The 20,365-nt window shown below is 44.8% G+C and overlaps 1 protein-coding gene across 5 annotated transcripts in view; it reads right to left on the reverse strand.

The window, feature by feature from the left end:
- The window catches only part of LOC140385858 (intermembrane lipid transfer protein VPS13B-like), a 1,311,478-nt gene that overhangs the window by 883,157 nt on the left and 407,956 nt on the right, over positions 1-20,365 (reverse strand). For all 5 annotated transcript variants that reach the window (XM_072468452.1, XM_072468451.1, XM_072468450.1 and 2 more), the window contains exon 18: positions 2,270-2,404. In XM_072468452.1, the coding sequence (XP_072324553.1) occupies positions 2,270-2,404 (135 nt within the window). The remainder of the gene's footprint in view (positions 1-2,269; positions 2,405-20,365) is intronic.

Raw genomic sequence — 20,365 nt, forward strand, 5'->3', positions numbered from 1 at the left:
CACCACCATTCACGACTGGATATGGTCGGACTACAGATCTGATCCGTTGGTTGTGGGATTGTTTAGCTCTGTCTATTATTTGCTGCTCATGCTATTTGGCACACAAGTAGTCCTGTGTTGTAGCTTCACCAGGTTGACAACTCATTTCTCAGAATGCCTGGTGCTGCTCCTGGCATGCCCTCCTGCACTCTTCATTGAATCAGTGTTGATCTGCTGTCTTGGTGGGGGCTATGCCAGGCCATGAGGTTACAGATTGCGGCTGAATACAATTCTGCTGCTGCTGATGGCTCACAATGCCACATGGATGCATAATTGATAGATCTATCCCATTTTGCACATTGGTAGTGCCACACAACACGATGGAGGGTATCCTCAGTGTGAAGTCGGGACTTTGTCTTCATAAGGATTGTGCGGTGGTCACTCCTACCGATACTGTCATGGGCAGATGCATCTGCAGGCAGGTTGATGAGGATGAGGTCTAGTATGTTTGTCCCTCTTGTTAGTTCCCTCACCACCTGTTGCAGACTCAGTCTAGCAGCTATGTCCTTTAGGAATCAGTCAGTAGAACCATGGAAGAACCATAGAATTCCTACAGTGCAGGAGGCCATTCGGCCCATCGTGTCTGCACTGACCCTCTGAAAGAGCGCCCTACTTCGGACCACACCCAGGCCTATCCCCGTAACCCTGCCGAACCTACAGATCTTTGGACTGTGGGAAGAAACAGGAGCATCTGGAGGAAACCCATGCATAGTCAGGCCGGAATTGAACTCGGGCCCTGGTGCTGTGAGGCAGCACTGCTAATCTCTGTGCCAACGTGTTGTTGGTACCAAGCGACTCCTGGTGACAGACACTGGAAGTCCCCCAGCCAGAGTACATTCTGTGCCCTAGCCACCCTCGGTGCTTCCTCCAAGTGATGTTCAACATGGAGGAGTACTGATTCATCAGCTGACGGTGGACAGTAGGTGGTAATCAGCAGGAGGTTTCCTTGCCAAAGTTTGACCGGAAGTCATGAGAATTCATGGGGTCTGGAGTCGATGCTGACGACCCCCAGGGCAACTCCTTCCTGATTGTATACCAATGTGCTGCCGCCACCTCTGCTGGGTCTGCTGCTTGACTAGTCTGTGAGACAGCTCTCCCAATTTTGGCAAGCCCCCAGATGTTAGTCAGGAGGACTTTGCAGGATCTACAGGGCTGGGTTTGCCGTTGCCGTTGCCAGTGCCTGATTCGATACCCGATGGTCTGTCCAGTTTCTTTCTGTTTTGATACAACTGAGTGGCTTGCTGGGCATGAGAGCATTTAAGAGTCACCTGTCGGTCAGACCAGGTGAGGAATGCAGATTTCCTTCCCTTAAGGACATTAGTGAAAAAGCTAGGTTTTTTATAGCATTTGACAATGGTTTCATGGTCATCATTCGTCTTTCAATTCCAGATATTTATTGAAATCAATTTCCACCATCGGCCTGGTGGGATTCGAACCCAGGTCCCCAGATCTCCAGATCACCAGTCTAGTGACAATACCACTATGCCACCGCCTCCCCAGTGACTGTACAAGGATCTAGGGGACACAAATTTGGGGCTCGAGATGCAGGGGAAATGAGGGGAAGAACTTTTTACACAGCGAGTGGTCATGACCTGCAACCTGTTGTCTACCAACCATGGTGGTAGATGAAGAAACATTCAACAATTTCAAAATGAAATTGGATAAGCACTTGAAGGAGATAAACTTGCAGGGCCACAGGGACTGGGCAGGGGAACATTATTGTCAGCTGAACATTAATTTACGATGATCATCAGATCTAGAATTTAATAATTTGGAAAGAAATCAGTTTACCTAAACGTAAGAAACATTGCCCCTCTTTGCACCATGCACATTGCACCAATGACTTGTTTTCTATTGCAAGCACATAAGTGAATGTGCTGGCTTTATACAATGTGGGACATACCGCAAATACTTACCTAAATCAGCCTTACACAGATGCCAGTGCTTAAAAGTTTGTGCAGCAATTCTTAAGAGTAAACTTTAGAGATACAAATAAACATTCAAAACATTTTTGGCCCAGGTGGTTAAAACGATTAATATTTTCATTGCCTGATCATTGTACATTACAGATAGAGCTGTTAACACAATACAATCTTCAACTGACAAAACAACAAATCTTTGGGGGAAAAAGCTGATTCATGACAGACAAAGTAAACTCTCGTTTCAGTGACTTTTTAGGCCAATTCTCCTGTACAGGCAATAAACTTTTACATGTTCCAGCTGCACATACCTGGGGCTTTGGCACAAGCTTTTATTGATCCCATGGTCCCCGAAACACATTTTACCAATGATGTGCTACAGTACTTCAACTCAACATTTTGGATAGAACCCTCCAGAGTTGGCAATGGATTCTGGGATTTCACACCTAATAAAAGAAAATTGCAAATAAAGTAGTCTGCAGTATTTAAATAATCAGAACTTTTCAATAGAGGAGTTATTTCTCAACACTTAAGATATTTAATGTCCTACAGGCAACAGACAACTTGATACATAGATATATTCAAAAGCTTTATACAGAGATACACAAAAGCAGATAAAAAGAGGATAATTTACACGAATACAACCCACCGATGAACCGTTTAGAAAATACATCGAGCAACTGTTTTTAATTTCAAATCTTCAACATTGGGTATAAACCCGCTAAAAGAAAATAAACTGACTAATCGCAAAGGGGGTTAAAAATAACGACAACAGCTTAATCCCAGATTTCGTGGCAGCAAAATCCAGCAGAAGCCTTCACCATTCTCATGTTCTGTCACTTAAGACCATAAGACCATAAGACATAGGAGTGGAGGTAAGGCCATTCGGCCCATCGAGTCCACTCCACCATTCAATCATGGCTGATTTCAACTCCATTTACCCGCTCTCTCTCCATAGCCCTTAATTCCTCGAGAAATCAAGAATTTATCAACTTCTGTCTTAAAGACACTCAACGTCCCGGCCTCCACTGCCCTCTGTGGCAATGAATTCCCCAATCCCACCACTCTCTGGCTGAAGAAATTTCTCCTCATCTCTGTTCTAAAGTGACTCCCTTTTATTCTAAGGCTGTGCCCCCGGGTCCTAGTCTCCCCTGCTAATGGAAACAACTTCCCTACGTCCACCCTATCTAAGCCATTCATTGTCTTGTAAGTTTCTATTAGATCTCCCCTCAACCTCCTAAACTCCAATGAATATAATCCCAGGATCCTCAGATGTTCATCGTATGTCAGGCCTACCATTCCTGGGATCATCCGTGTGAATCTCCGCTGAACCCACTCCAGTGCCAGTATGTCCTTCCTGAGGTGTGGGGCCCAAAATTGCTCACAGTATTCTAAATGGGGCCAACTAGTGCTTTATAAAGCTTCAGAAGTACATCCCTGCTTTTATATTCCAAGCCTTGAGATAAATGACAACATTGCATTTGCTTTCTTAATTACAGACTCAACCTGCAAGTTTACCTTTAGAGAATCCTGGACTAGGACTTCCAAGTCCCTTTGCACTTCAGCATTATGAATTTTGTCACCGTTTAGAAAATAGTCCATGCTGTCATGATATTCAGGTGAACATCACAGCACATACATACACACATAATGATGGACAGATCAACGGACCAATCAACACACACAACACGACAGCCAATCACGGACAAGAGCGTACACAGTACAAAGCAGGGAACACAAAACTTCCTGGGGACTCGAGCAGGAGAGAGCTCAGGCACAGACTTCATTGCCAGCCACTCAGAGGTTCACCATGTGCTGAATACCAGAGTTTACTATGTTTATAGTTCAATGAAATAAAACTGCGTTGTACCATTCGCAACCGTGTTGGTTCGTCTGTGTGTCAGAGTACCCAACACTTCATGATACCAGGAGTGAATTGACACCTACCCACAAATCTGCCATCCTGCGTTATGGACACCGTCAACACACCGCAGCCGCTGCAAGTCGCTGGGAACCTCGGCATCAGAGTACCCAACACTTCACATGCCTCTATTCTTTTTTCCAAAGTGCAAGACCTCGCACTTGCCCACGTTGAATTTCATCAGCCATTTCTTGGACCACTCTCCTAAACTGTCTAAATCTTTCTGCAGCCTCCCTACCTCCTCAATGCTACCTGCCCCTCCACCTATCTTTGTATCATCGGCAAACTTAGCCAGAATGCCCCCAGTCCCGTTATCTAGATCGTTAATATATAAAGAGATCAGCTGTGGCCCCAACACTGAACCCTGCGGGACACCACTCGTCACCGGTTGCCATTCCGAAAAAGAACCTTTTATCCCAACTCTCTGCCTTCTGCCTGACAGCCAATCGTCGATCCATGTTAGTACCCTGCCTCGAATACCATGGGCCACTTCACTTCTATAACTTTGGGGTCGAGGGCAACTCGATTCAGGAGAGTGTAGTCACACACTACTTCGCATCAATACAGTGTGGTGATCATGCCTGGTTTTACAAAGTGCTCAGGCAGTCCGCTGCATTTTTTTTTTGGAACAACGTTAGCTCAAGTTAAAGGTTTAGTGCAGGGCTTCTTCCATCCCAGACCTTCCAAACACTTCCAATTTCTAACTGTTGGGAGAGAGTTTGTGTATCCAGGCCTGCACAGAGCTTCCCTCAACGAGTCATCAGTGTTCCAGCCAGGCAGGAGCCATACAATGTAAACAGGGTTCCGCCTGGCTGCAAATAGATGCACCCTAACTGTCAGAAAACAAGCATGCCATTAATCCAAACCAGTCAACTCTGCCACAAACCTCACTTACCTTTACTGGCTTCACAAATTTGTAACAGTTCATAGCAGTATGGTGTCTGTGCTGAGCTACCACTGCTCAGTATATGAGAGTGGGCATATGACAATAGCTTGAAAGACACAAACAGTCCCTTTGCATTGGTTTGGGATATATGGTACTGAACAATGGTAACTAGCTTGTCCACGTCAAAATATCTGCCACTAAATTTATACTGGAGGATTTAGAGAAAATTGTTATTCTCATTCTTCTGATTTCAGTAACATCAATTTTCCAATCCTTGCTCCACCAATATTGTACAATAAAATGGAAAGCTACTTCTCAACTCAAAGTGCAAAAGACTCTCAAAGGAAAAATCCAGCAAACTGAAATGGAAACACTATTGAAGGCAGTTTGAATTTTGTGAGGATCATCCCCAATCTTTTTGTAACAATTGTAAATGTGTTTATTTCATAACCTTCTGTAAAATACAGTCAGAAGTCCATATTGTTACCGACTTGAGAGGTCTTAAGTTGCAGTTTGTTTTGTACAGTGACTGCAAACTCTACTAAACGCAATAGGCTTGCATTGTTAATAAACTACTTAATGTACTTGTATATATGGGTTACTTTGTTAACCATTTACTCTATTCGTTTACCCTTTGCCTTACCTGGCTACATATTATGTACAGCTAGGTTCAGGCTGGTTCCCTTTTTAAAAAACAAACATGCAGATATAAAAACTAATGACAATGTCACTTCATCGAATTAGGAACTGGTAAGCTTTGTACCCGCTTTCAGGTGCAAAATTGCATAAAGCATACCAATTTAGCAGTGGGACTGCCTGCATACCATCAATAACAAGGAAGTTAACTCTTCTCCCAAAATTATTGCACTGTTACAATTAGCAAACGGGTGCAGAAATATTTACAAGGAAAACTCTGGCCGAGAATGTAACAGGTTTTTGGTACGGAAACTATTGGTCAACAATACTTACACGACAATATATCAATACATAAAACCCTAAAAATGTTCCCGGCCAAAATAATCAGCGGCACGTTTTTATTGTAACTAACTGATACAAGAGTTTGCCTCATTTGTTTTGAATACATCAGATTATACATGGCGCAGCATACATCCACTGTGAAATGTGTGATTTCACCATGAGCCGCTTTCACTTTAGACAGTAAGTTTCTAAATACACTGTTTCCAAGTGTAATGTCTGCCTGATGTGGCAAGATAAATGGAAAAAAAAACACTGCAGAAAATGATGATCTCACCTTTAGTTTGATTTCTATTTCATGAGCTCTGTAAAACACATGTGAGCTGAAAAGCCAGTGCAAACATTCCATCATTCTATTTTCTTTTTATTTGAATTCACTTTAACTATTGATGATGAATGACCTACAGTCCACCACTTAAACATAGTTGAAGCCATTCTGAAATATCTGCACAAGTATTTTCCCTAAATAAGACATAGGGCCCGACTTAACAGGAAAAAAAAAAGAGTCCATTAAGCGGTGTGTTTGCTGGCACTTACGGCGGGAACGGTCCCGCTATTAACAGGGACACTGTTCCAGCCCTACTGTTAACCGGGACACTGCTCTTTTTTCCGGCCTCAGCGAAGAAGGCCCCGCCAAGGCCGCACTTACCTTAATTTCTTGCACTGAGGAGCTCAGCTTGTCAGTGCAGGAAGAGAGATTTCCCGACCTCCCAAGGAGAACCCTGGAGGCCCCCTCAACACTCCAATTTACCAATTAGGGGACCGCGAGCCTCCCTCACTCCAACTCGCAAGGGTAGGGCACCCCCCCTGCCCAATCCCTAGCATGGGTAAAATGCCACCTGAGCACCTTGGCGCTGCCAGCCTGACATTGCCCCTGCCAGCCTGGGCATCCTAGCAGTGCCATCATGGCAGTGCCATCATGGCACCCGGGTAGCACCGCCAGTGCCCAGTTGACACTGCCATGGTGCCCGGCTTACAGTACCACCCTGCCAGAGTCCGACCACCCGGGGGCCTCCGATCACTTGGGATCTCGTTAGGTCTCACTGGGCGTAACAAGCCAGGTAAATCCCACATGAGGCCTCTCGTGAAATTTACCGGCTGCGTCGCGAGTCAGCGCGGCCGTTAGATCGCGCCCATCGTTTAGGCAAGTGACTCAATGTTCCTTAGCATTCTTCATTGCCCGTCTATGGTATTGTAAAGTGACTTATTCGCATGACATTTCACAAAAAATTATAATGTCTCACATTAGAAGTTTGAAGATTTAAAAAATAAAATTTTTGAATATTTCATTTGTATAACAATTATTATTACTATAAAAGCATGAAAATTTTCCCAAGGCTCCTTAAAGGGAGGTAATCAAAAGAAAATGGATGCAAAAGGAAAGGAGTTTTGATCATTGAGGTAGGTTTTAAGGATGAAAGTAAAGTGGAGAGGCAGAAGTGTTGAGGGGTGGTCTCCACAGCGTGGCCCAGGAAACTGAAGGTGTGGGTGCAAAAAGCAGGGCAAACGGATCGGGATGCACAAGAGCCAAAGTCAGGGTGGGCGTAGAATTTACAGGTTGGTACTGCGCGTGGTTAAAATAAAGGTACTTAAACACAAAGATGAAAATCTAAATTTGAGATGTTGGGAGCACTGCAATGTAGCCAGCACAGGGGTGATAGGTGACCTGGACTTGGTACAAGATAAAATAGCAGCAGCTGAGCTTGGAATGAGCTGAAATTTATGGAGAGTGGAGGACGGAGATCAGCAGGAGAGTAGAGTCAGGAGAGCATTGGAGAAGTTTAGGCTAAACAAGATAAAGGCGGGACTGAGGCTTATCATAATATAAGAGATAGAGGCAGGAGGCTATAAGGCAACTGTCGAGGCTGCACTGCCATTCAATGCGATCTTGGACTTCAATTCCTACTTTTTCACACACTTTCCATATCCCTTGATTTCCTGAGGCACAAAAATATCTGTCTATCCCAGCCTTAAATATATTCAACGATGGAGCATCCACAACCCACTGAGGTTGAGAATTTCAAATATCCCGAACCCTTTGAGTGACAAAATTTCTCCATGGTCCTGAAAGATCATCCCCTTATCCTAAGGCTTTTGCCTAGTGTTCCTCCTGTCATGGGAAACAACCTCTCAGTGTCTAACCCTGTCAAGCCCTTTCAGAATCTTGTATGTTTCAATGAGACCACCTCTTATTCTTCCAAATTCCAAAGAACGTCAACCCAGTTTACTCAGACTCTCATCATTGGACAACCCTCTCATCCTTGGGACCAATCTAGTTGCAGTTGATGTGCTGAATAGGTGCATGGGTGGGCAATGTCATGAGGGGGATATGGGTAATGTTTGGAATTGCGAATGGCAGAGGCATGAACTCAGCTAAGGTTTGAATAGGATAGCCAGACCACAAAACTCTGCAGCAGTGGAATGGCATATCAGAGATAGGAAGTTGCTATTCGCAGCTGAACCCAATGGCATTGTTCTTCCCGTTGTCTCGCTAAAGGAAATTACTACAGGTTCACAGGGAAGAGAACATGAAGTAAAAATACAAATAATGTAAATTCTACAAGAGATACTGTAGATTGTAGCACAGCATTGATGTGAAACAATCAAACAACTAAGACAAAATTGGCCATGGGAAAAAAATAAATTAGGACCCGAGGTATTGTGGCGATAAGAAATGTGCCAAGAGCAACCAGAAGATGCTTAGGAGCTGGTTTTGGAAGTTGTAAGAGCAGTAGGCCATAATAGTTCCGAATTTTCCAAGAAAGATCAAACAGAATTATTTGTTTGACTGAGCATCTGAGACAGAAAAATGAACATCTTGCCTGCAGGAAATAGCTAATTAATAATATGAGGAGCAGATGCAGCTGGAATGTTTGGCACACGGGCTTTCTTCCCTCCTCTACATCTAAGCTAAGGGTAAAAATAGCAGTGGAGTGAGTGAAAATAGAGAGAATTACAGAAGCCTAGCACCAGAGCTAATCCAAGGGACAGCTGAAATCAACAGGGCCCTGCCCTTTCCAGTACACAAAAATTCAAAACGGAACAAGTCTTCAAGCTGCATGCAGCAGCATAATATTACTGGACTAACTATCCTGGGGCCTAAACCAGAGACACAAGTTCAAATTCCACCACAGCACTTGGGAAATTTAAAATCAATGAATTAAAGAGATCTGGAATAAAAAGCTCGGGTCAACATTGGAGATCGTGAAACTGCTGGATTGTTTCAAAACCCATCTGGTTCATGAATATCCTTCAAGGAAGGAAATCTGATATCCTTACCTGGTGTGGCCCAAATGTGACTTCAGACTGACATGTGGTTGACTCTTAACTAACCTCTGAAACAGCCCTAGTTGGCCTCCTGGTTGCTCACCACCAGCTTCTCAAAGGCAAACCGAGACCTGTAAGGACAGCATTTATAGCCAGCAATGTCCACATCACGTGAAAGAACTTTAAAAAATATTCAGTCTGACACTCAAAGGAAACACATAAATCTATTCAATCAGCCACCTTCTTCTATGTCAAGTGCAAAAGTATTCACAATACTAACAGGTCAATCACAAACATTTATGAAAAATGAATGGGCAAAGTTCAATATTCTGCAATGTAATAAATCACAAACACAAGATTAATAAAAATAGAGTCATAGAGGTTTACAGCATGGAAACAGGCCCTTCGGCCCAACTTATCCAGGCCGCCCAGTTTTTTCCACTAAGCTGATCCCAGTTGCCCGCGTTTGGCCCATATCCCTCTATATCCTTTAACTGTCTTTTAACTGTTTTTTTGAAAGACAAAATTGTACCCACCTCTTCCATTGCTTCTGAATGAAATGAAACTCGCTTATTGTCACAAGTAGGCTTCAAATGAAGTTACTGTGAAAAGCCCCTAGTCGCCACATTCCGGCGCCTGTTCGGGGTGGCTGGTACAGGAATTGAACCGTGCTGCTAGTCTGCCTTGGTCTGCTTTCAAAGCCAGCGATTTAGCCATGTGCTAAACCAGCCTCTGGCAGCTCGTTCCAGACACTCACCACGTTGTGTGTGAAAAAAATTGCCTCTGGACCCTTTTGCACCTCTCCCCTCTCACCTTAAACCTATGCCCTCTAGATTTAGTCTCTCCTACCTTTGGGATACGATGTTGACTATCTTATCTAAGCCCCTCAATGAGTTCACCAAGTTCCGAACCTCAAACGATAGATGTGGAATACACGCATGTTATGTAACACCAGATTTAACAGCCTCAAACATGCAACGGACAACACGCAGAGACCTCTCCCCATTTCTTTTCAATCTGGGTTCTCCCCTTCGCTGGAGGCCTTCACCTTCAAGTTTGGCTATTTTTTATTATTTTTTTAAAAAGGGATTGCTTTATTGAAACATGGAACTCACAAAACGAACCGAACAAGAACAGCTGTAGAAGATTATATTGCTGCCAAAGACAAGATAAGATAGATTAAAGTTACTGACTTACAAATTAGCAAATCAAGAAAATTTGTAAAGGACAAGATGGGCTGTAATTATTGTCTTCACTTGGTTAATGGTACACTCAGTTTAATTTATTTTGTTTCTTCTTTGGTTTTCTGTGACAAAATCAGGAACAAATGCTGACGTGTGCTGACAAATACGGGTTTGAAATATTATGGACTAAAACAAAGATATCGGAATTGGAGAAGTTACATCTTAAAATAGCCTGTTGTCTATTTTTTCCCAATTAAGTTTAATCTATCTTCAGCACAAATTGCTGCATACAAAATTAACAGTGGTCATTTCAACTTATGTTGGAACTGTGGACATAATTGTCGACATGGACTCAAAAGGTAAAAGGCCAATGACATGCTGACTCTGCACAATGAGAGTCATAGGGCAGGATTCTCCCGAATCCCCGCCATGCCCGGCGCCGGCGAAAAAAGCGGCGAGAACCACTCCGGCGTCGGGCCGACCAGAAGTTGCGGAATCCTCCGTACTTCTGGGGGCTAGGCCGGCAGCGGAGGGGTTGGCGCCGCGCCAGCCGGCTCCAAAGGGCCGATGCAAGTTAGCGCATGAGCAGAACCGCTGCTATGGTTCCGTGCATGCGCAGACCGGCCGGCATATTCTAGCGCATGCGCAGGGGAGTGTCTTCTCCGCGCCGGCCATGGCGGAGCCCTACAGGGGCCAGCGCGGAAGGAAGGAGTGCCCCCACGGCACAGGCCCACCCGCAGATCGGTGGGCCCCGATCACGGGCCAGACCACCGTGCCCCCCCCCCCCCGCCCCCCACCCAAAAAGACTGCACCAGCCGGTCTACCAGCCAGGTCCCGCCGTGTGGGACCATGTCCAACCCACGCCGGCGGGACTGGCCAGAAACCGACGGCTGCTCGAATTGCCGGGGGGGGGGGGGGCCTGCCAGCGGCGTGATCCCAGCCCGGAAAACCGGTGCCGGAGAATACTGCAGCCGGCGTTGGAGCTGGATGCACGCCACCCCCCCCCCCCCCAGGGATTCTCTGACCCGGCGGGGGGTCGGAGATTCCCGCCCATCGCGTTTGACCATTAACAATGATAATCAAGCAATACAAAGTTTGTTCCGGACAATGTTTTCTCTTAGTCTTTTTTAGCAGTTATAGCAAGTAGAAACAATGGGTTGGATATTCTAGCCCTGACACTGGCAGATATTGCTTGGGCAGGGAGGGAAAATTTGGAGAGCCCCAACGACTCCAGATTTTCCCGTCCCGCCACTGATGATGCCCGCCGATGTCAGGGCTGGAAAATCCAGGCCATTGAAAATTTGCAACACAAAAGGGGGCCATTCAGCCCATTCTGCCTGTGTCAGCAACAAAAGGGAAATCCAGGCTAATCCCCCCTCTCTTCAGCTCTTGCTCCATATCCTCGTGGGTTAGGGCATTTTGTGTATCGAAGTGTTTTTTTGTCAAATGCAATGAGGGTTTCTGCTTCTATCACCCTATCAGGCTGAGAGTTCCAGATCCTCACCACCCTCTGAGTGAAAAGATATTACTCCACTCCTTCTGACAATTACATTAAATCGGTGCCCACTGCTTATTGTCTTTTCTGTGCAGGGAAGTGGCTCCTTACCTTTCACTCCAGGCCCCTCAATTTTGTTCAATTAAATCACCCCTCAGCCTCCTCTGTTCAAAGTAAATAACCCCAGCCTGTCCAATCTTTTTCCACAGATAAAACTTTCCACTCCTGACAATTCTTGTAAAACTCCTTCATGCCCTCCCGAATGCAATCATATCTTTCCTGTTGACCAAAGTGGTATGCAGCATTATAGCTATGACCGACCTAGTACTGTATTACAATTCCAGCATAACCTCCTTGCTTATTCTATGTTTCAGTTAATAAATGAAAGCATCCAATTCGTTTTTTAATAAATTTAGAGTATCCAATTCATTTTTTCCCAATTAAGGGACAATTTGGCATGGCCAATTCACCACACTGCACATCTTTGGGTTGTGGGGGCGAAACCCATGCAAACATGGGGAGAATGTGCAAACTCCACACGGACAGTGACCCAGAGCCGGGATCGAACCTGGGACCTCGGCGCCGTGAAGCAGCAGTGCTACCACTGCGCCACCGTGCTGCCCTAAGCAACCATTTCTTATCGACATGTCCTTTCAGACTCTTAAGATCCCTCTGTACATCTCTAGATCTCAGCATATTTATTGTTGACTCCCTTGCCTACCCTCCATAATGATGTTGCCACTCAATCTACCTCTTGTATTTACTTAGTGATTCATCTAACAGTGAGCTGAAGGTTACCAATTTACTCCAGTCATTTCCAGTATCCAGTTCTTTCTTGTTGAACATAATTTCTACAGGCTTACAAGTAGCACCTCAGATGGCTCATATTTCTTTCTCAGTGCAGAGATCCATATTTTCTCCGCACAGAACAACTCATTCAGTTATTTCATAGAATCCCTACAGTGCAGATGGAGGCCATTCGGCCCATCAAGTCTGCAGCGACCCTCCAAAGAGCACCCTACCCGGGACCACTCCCCCACCCTATCCCCGTAACCCCGACTAACCTTCGGACAACAAAGGGCAATTTAGCATGGCTAATCCACCTCACCTGAACATGTTTGGACTGTGGGAGGAAACCGGAGCAAACGGAGGAAACCCACTGAGACACGGGGACAACGTACAAACTCCACAAAAGTCACCCAAGGTCGGAATCGAACCAGAGTTCCCTGGCGTTGTGAGGCATCACTGCTAAACACTACGCCGCCATGCCGCATAGTATATAGCAAATGTCAAAGCCAGAGTGCATATTCTATCTAAATTAAAGGCAAACTTGATGTAATTACTAATATTTTCATCATCCTTAATGAAAGTTATGTCACATAGATGGGATAATTTCAATAATATTAATTTAATTAATTCGATAGGCATGTCCAAGTTGTGATTTCAGTTATGAAAATGCTTTATGTTTGCTGTTAAGATACAGGAGAAACTGACAAGGCCATTTTCATTCCCCAAATCTAGTTCCACTTAGGACATTAAGAGTCAATTATGAATGCTGGCATGGAATCCTATGAACACCAGGGAAGGCAGGGGTGGCAGGTCTCTTATCTGAAGGATGTTAATGACCCAGTTGACTTTTCAAGACAATCCAGCAGCTTTTATGGTCACTTGGACTGGTGCTAGCCAACTCACAAATTACCAGATTTATTGAATTCAATTTTATAGCTGCAATGATGAGTTATAAACTCATGACCTCTGGGTTTCTGGTCCAGTATCACAACCATTAAGCTCCAGCTATTTTCACATATGCAACATGGATTGGTCTATAAAGAAAAAAAGTAATCTTAGAAAGTGTTCTTGGAACATATAATTAACTATTAACTCACTTAAAGAGAGTGGAATTAAGGGTAATTTCTCCTCAGTTCAAAATGGGTAATGTGACACACACTGTTGTCCTGGCTCTGATTCTATGCACTGTGATCCAAATTTACTATTTGGATAAAGGGTTCATAGGAAAGGACTCCAAATGTTTAGATGGTACATGAATAGGAACCACTATGTAATTCTGAGGATCAAAGAAAGCTGCAAAGGAATACAGGTCAGGTCACAGAATGGGCCAAACAGTGGCAGATGGAATTTAATGTTACAAATGTGAACTTGGACATTTTGGATTTTCCTTTAAATCAGTGCTTACCATGGTTAAAGACTGGAGTCCATGGGTAAATCTCTTGCTCTGATTGTCCAGAACTTTAATTATACCTGGAGTATTGTGTAGAGTTGTGGTCCTTAAGGAAGGATAAACTGTACTTGCTATGGATGGTGATACCAATGACATCAATGGGGAGATGGGGATAGCATGGGAACTGGAGTTGTGGTAGATGATCAGCATGGCTCAGGGATCTGAATACTCGTGTTCCTTTCATGTAGAAAAGCAGGAGGGATTTGGGGCTTTGGGTTTGCAAGGTTACCAGTAGCACCTCAGCTGGCAAATTAAAAAGAAATGAGAATTGCATTAAACAGCACCTTTCAGAATGTTAGCATGTGTCAAAGCCCTTTATTATAGCCAACTATTCATGAGCAGTCCCTGTTGCACTATGGGAACCGCACTTTTGCACACAAGCTCCAACAAGCAGCAATGAGATAAATAGCTAGTTCCTCTGAGTTCTTAGAAAATATATTGTTTGAGAATAAATGTTGGCCAAAACAATGAGGAGATCGCTACTGTTCTTTGCAGAATAGTATCATGAGAACATTTAGATCCAATTAAAGGCATTGTCTCAAGATCTTTTCCAAAAGACGGTACCTCCAACAGTGCAATGCTCACTCAGCACCACACTAGTATGTCGTTCGAGATTGTGTGTCCAACACTCCGGGAACACTGCTGACCCAGAGGCAAAAGTACGATCGCTGAGCCAAGGCTGACACTGAATGTAAAAGTCAAGATGTAACGATGAATCGACATAAAATCATAGTTGGGGAACAGCACAACACTGGTCTGAGGAAATTAACTGAGGAGATTAGGGTGTGATTCAAAAGGTTTACAATGATGAACTGGAGCAATATTTATCCCTATAAACACAGTTCGACAACCATGTACTCGAGCAAAGTAGGTGGAAAACATTCAAGTGTAAAAGATGTAGCACAGGGAGCAGGAGAGGATTTATTTTAAATATTGGGGATTGTGAGACCTTGAAATGCACCAACATAAACACAGGCGAGGCCAATTTCACGAATAAATTAGACCTGTAGTTGAAGGAAAGGAGGATAAAAAGATGAAGTGTGCTGCTATATGGCATCAGATCTATCATTTATGACTCAGATGAGAAGAAAATTCTTCAAAGGATAGTGAGTCTTTGGAATTCTCTACCCCAGAAGCAATGTTCCATTGTTGCCTATATTTATGGCTGGAAGAGACCAATTTTTGTTCAAGTCCAAGGTCACTCACAATCATATTTCATAGATTATTTCATAGAATTTACAGTGCTGCAGGAGGCCATTTGGCCCATCGAGTCTGCAACGGCCCTTGGAAAGAGCACCCGACCCAAGCCCACACCTCCACCCTATCCCCTTAACCGCACTTAACCTTTTTTTTTTAGACACGAAGGGCAATTTAGCATGGCCAATCCACCTAACCCGCACATCTTTGGACTGTGGGAGGAAACCGGAGCACCTGAGGAAACCCACGTGCGCACGGGGAGAACGTGCAGACTCCGCTCAGACAGTGACCTGTAGCCATTTAAAATGGCTAACTCCCAATTTAAAATGGCTAACTCCCGATTTAAAATGGCGAAAGGCAAAGGCTGATGGGAAAGTCAGCCAACAGGACACAAACGAGCAGCTGCAGGTTGACTGTGTATTTACCTCTGGAAAGGCCAGACAAGATCGATACCAGCAACCATCAGCATAACAAAACACCATCTATCTGCATACTAATGAGCAATCCCCGGGAACAATGAGCAACATTTAGACACATAAAGCAAAACCAGACTCTTTGGCATCAGTAGAAGCCTACACAAAGGGAGGTGAACGACCACCTCAGGACCGCCCATCGATCAGGGAACCGCTCTAGCATTGGAGAAAATCGAACCAAGTGATTGGGACAAAGTCCAATCACTTGGACCCAGGTACAGGGTCCACCCCGAAAGGCGGGAAGCCCCTGGGGACTATAAGAATCAAGCCCAAGTTCAAATCGTTCTTCTTGACCGGGTCACTCAGCAACGCGAACCAACCCTTGACAGTGACCGGTTCAGCCACCGCCGATATCCAGTAAGTCTTACTTCAACGCTCGCTACGAGATAGGCGCTCCTAGCTATCAATCTGTATCAACTTCGAATCCCGCAGGCTCAGAACCCGAACGAAAGGCCATTCGTTTCCCTGGCCTGGTGGGCCAGTTCCAAGTTAAGTACTGGCCTGTTAGCTGTAGAAGTAGCTTAGACGTAGAATTTGTACATGAGTAGTGATTACTGTGTATAATAAATGTGCTTTGATTTCAATCTTACTAAGCGGTGTATTGGATTATTGATCAGTACTCGGACTTGAACCACGTGGCGGTATCATAAAGATACCTGGCGACTCAAGAGCAAAGGTGATAAAACAGAGCAATTAAACTAAGGCAAAAGTTAGCAACAGACCCAAGCCGGGAATTGAACCTGGAACCCTAGAGCTGTGAAGTAACTGTGCTAATCATTATGCTACAGTGCTGCCCTGAATGAGAGAGCAGATTCCGCAAGCCATATGGTCAGTTCCTATTTGTGTATATCGGCCAGTAGAGTGCACAGTGAAAGAAGAAGTGATGCGTTTGCAGTAAGTATTGAAAATGAAATGAAAATTGCTTATTGTCACAAGTAGGCTTCAAATGAAGTTACTGTGAAAAGCCCCTAGTCGCCACATTCCGGCGCCTGTTCGGGGAGGCTGGTACGGGAATTGAACCGTGCTGCTGGCCTGCCTTGGTCTGCTTTTTTAAAAGCCAGCTATTTAGCCCAGTGTGCTAAACCAGCCCCTTACGTTAAGTATTTAATGCAAAAGTACATTTTCTTTCATCCAATATATTACTTGCCTGTTTGGCAATGTTTGATTGGTATTGATTTATTTAGTCTGTTACAGTGTCTTAAAACGTGAAATCGAATAACAATAATATTAATAATCTTTATTATTGTCACAGGTCGGCTTACATTAACACTGCAATGAAGTTACTGTTAAAAACCCCGAGTTGCCACACTCCGCCGCCTGTTCAGGTACACTGAGGGAGAATTCAGAATGTCCGAATGACCTAATTACCTAGTTCGGGACTTGTATGAAGAAACCTGAGCACCCGGAGGAAACCCACGCAGACACGGGGAGACCGTGCAGACTCCGCACAGACAGTGACCCAAGCCGGGAATTGAACCTGGAACCCTGGAGCTGTGAAGCGGCAGTGCTACCCACTGTGCTACCGTGTTTGCCCTTTGGTTATTTCCATTGGAAATTCTGAAGTTAGCAATCTCTTTCGAGATTGCAACAACAGGCCTAAAATTGCAATGAAATTTCTCAATGAAGAGAAAAGAAGTTTTGTTGGTTAGAATTTTGAAATGAGAGAGAACTGTGCGTTTTTTTGAGTCAACATTCTCTGTGGCTAATTTGATCAAGCGTATCACTAATAGCCCTGCATGTAAGAAATATATATTTTGCACCCAATCCTCCCACCACTCCAAAATTCAAGCATACAAGAAGCTAGCCATCTCAAATATAGTGAAAATCAGAATAGTTCTAAAAATCACAAATCGTCTTTGGTTTGGGATTATGTTTTTTGGTTGGAAATGGGTTCCTCCAAATGAAAGTTCTGTCGAGCACAAGGATAGAGATCAAGCCAAAAAGCAGATATAAATCAAAAAGAAAGAACCTTCAGCTTGTTCAAAGTTTTTTGTCAGCAAGTGATAGTGCAGAGTACATTCAAGAAGCCATTGATCAGCAAATTCAGATCCAAGTACATGTTCCCCAAAATCTGAAAGATTGCCTGTTCTTATGAATGTTTTTAGGTTGATCCACCCCATTGACATACACATAATGAAGCCAGGATTTCAACTATGACTAATGAGGTGATGGATGAAAGAAAGGGAAGGGTAATTTCCTGTTTGAAATTAAGTTCTGACACCACCTTCACAAGTAATTTAGGGTAAGGCCTCAAAGTAGAAGGTCATCACACCATATAAAGTTCAGAGAACTTATAAACAGTATAGAGCTGGCTATTTTGCAAAAGCAAAAAGTAGTGTTATAAGGAAAGAACTTCTCGAGGCAATAAATTTGATTTCAAAGAACTTAAAATCTTTGCGGCATTGCAACCTTATTAACAATCCTCTGTCTTAAATTCTAGGGCAGGCGACTCAGCTGCTGATCAACTGAGCATCGCAACATCTGGAGGACTGTGGTACAAAGCTGTTTTTTTTTATTCATTTACGGGGTGAAGGAATTGCTGGCTCGGCCAGCATTTATTTCCCATCCTAGTTTCCCTTTAGAAGGTAGTGGTGAGCTGCCTTCTTGAACCACTGCAGTCCCTGAAGTGTAGTTACAACCACAGTGCTGTTAGGGAGGGAGTTCCAGGATTTTGACCCAGTGACAGCAAAGGAATGGCGATATATTTCCAAATTATGATGGTAAGTGACTTGGAGGGGAACTTCCAGATGGCGGTTTTCCCTTGTCTCTGCTATTGTTCTTCTAGATGGTAGCAGTGGTGGGCTTGGAAGGTGCTGCCGATGGAGCCTTGGTGAGTTCCTGCGGGGCATCTGGTGGATGCTACGCAGTGCTGCTACTAATTTCACCAGATGCCAAGTGAGGTAGTACTGAAGAATTTATCTGGGCAAGAAACCTGCCTACATACGAACATACAAATTGTAGAATTTACAGTGCAGAAGGCCATTCGGCCCATCGAGTCTGCATCGGCCCTTGGAAAGAGCACCCTACTTCAGCTTTTTGGACACGAAGGGCAATTTAGCATAGCCAATCCACCTAACCTGCACATCTTTGGACTGTGGGAGGAAATAGGAGCACCCGGAGGAAACCCACACAGACACGGATGTGCAGACTCTGCACAGACAGTGAGCCGAGCCGGGAATCAAACCCGCGACCCTGGAGTTGTGAAGCAACAGTGCTAACCACTGTGCTACCGTGCCACCCAAATTAGGAGGAGTAAGCCTATTCTGCCATTCAATAAGCTCATGGCTGATCTGATTGTAAATTCAGCCCAACATGGCTGCCTACACCCGATAGCCTTTCACCCCTTTGTTAATCAAGAATCTATCTCGATCTCCCTTAAAAATATTCAAATACTCTGATTCCCCTGCCTTTTGAAGAAGAGAGTTCACAAGACTCACCACCCAGTGAGAGAAAACAATTCTCCTCATCTGACTCAAATGAGCGACCCCCTTATTTTGAAACAGTGAACCCTCTAGCTTTAGATTCTCCAACAATGGAAACATCGTCTCCACATCCACCCTGTCAAAACCTCTCATGCTCTTAAGGGTTTTGAGCAAGTGGCCTCTTACTCTTCTAACCTCTGGTGGATACAAACCTAACCTCTCTGGTCTTTCTTCATAAAACTACCCACTCATTCCTGATATTAGTCCAGGCAACCTTCTCTGAAGTGCTTCTAATGTATTTACATCTTTCCTCAGATAAGGACACCAGTACCATACACAATACTCCAGATGTGGAGAAAGTCCAGAGTGATTCTCCTACCTGAAGGGGGCTAGCAGGACCCCGGAGTAGTCCTCGCAGCTCCGGTTGTCGGTACGAGGCCCCGCACTTCCGGCCGGGGATCCGCGCATGCACACGGCGGCAGCCTAGATAGGCCGCCTCGCGCGACATGGCAGAACCACACCACGGACCGTCACCAAACAGATCCCCCCCCCCCCCCCCCCAAGAAGTCGCGCGCGCCCACGGATCAGTAGCCCCCGACTGATAGACTGGCCATCTGTGAGGCTCCACCCCCCCCCCCCCCCCCCCCCCCCCGGTGAACGATTCCCCCGCCCACCACCAGGGCAGCAGCGGACTGAGTCCACAGGCGCCACGCCGAGTTCCCGACGGGTGGGGCCATGAGACATCCACGCCGTTGGTAACTCGGCCATTTACACTTGGAGAATCGCCAATGTCAATGGCCCCCTACCCGCGCTGCATTGATCGCACGCGCGCTATTCGCGGCGATTCTCCGGGGACCGATCGCAATTTCGGCACAGAGGCTCGGAGAATCCCGCGCATGGTCTCAACAAAGCTCCATACAACCGAACTGCAACCTCGCTACTTTTATAATCAAATCCCCTCATAATAAATGATAACATTCTTTTGGCTTTCTTATTTACTCGCTGTACCTGTACACTAACCTTTTGTCATTCATGCACCTGGACACCCTCCCTCTGCACCTCAGAGCTCTGCCTTCTCTCACCATTTAAATAATCATCTTTTTTATTGTTCCTGCCAAAATGGACAATGTCACATTTTCCCACATTATACTCCATTTACAAAGCAAACAACAGCAGAGTCACGCCTGCTACTATATTCAACAAGTCTCATTTTGTTGGGATAAAGTGACTCTTGTTTCTGGTAACAGTGGCACGGTCCATGTCAGGTTCAGCAGTAACCTGCCGACTGAGGCTGAAATGAAAATAGAAAAACTCAGCAGGTCTGGCAGCATCTGTGGAGAGAGAAACA

Source organism: Scyliorhinus torazame, chromosome 11 (assembly GCF_047496885.1).
Source record: "Scyliorhinus torazame isolate Kashiwa2021f chromosome 11, sScyTor2.1, whole genome shotgun sequence".
Taxonomy (NCBI): Eukaryota; Metazoa; Chordata; class Chondrichthyes; order Carcharhiniformes; family Scyliorhinidae; genus Scyliorhinus; species Scyliorhinus torazame.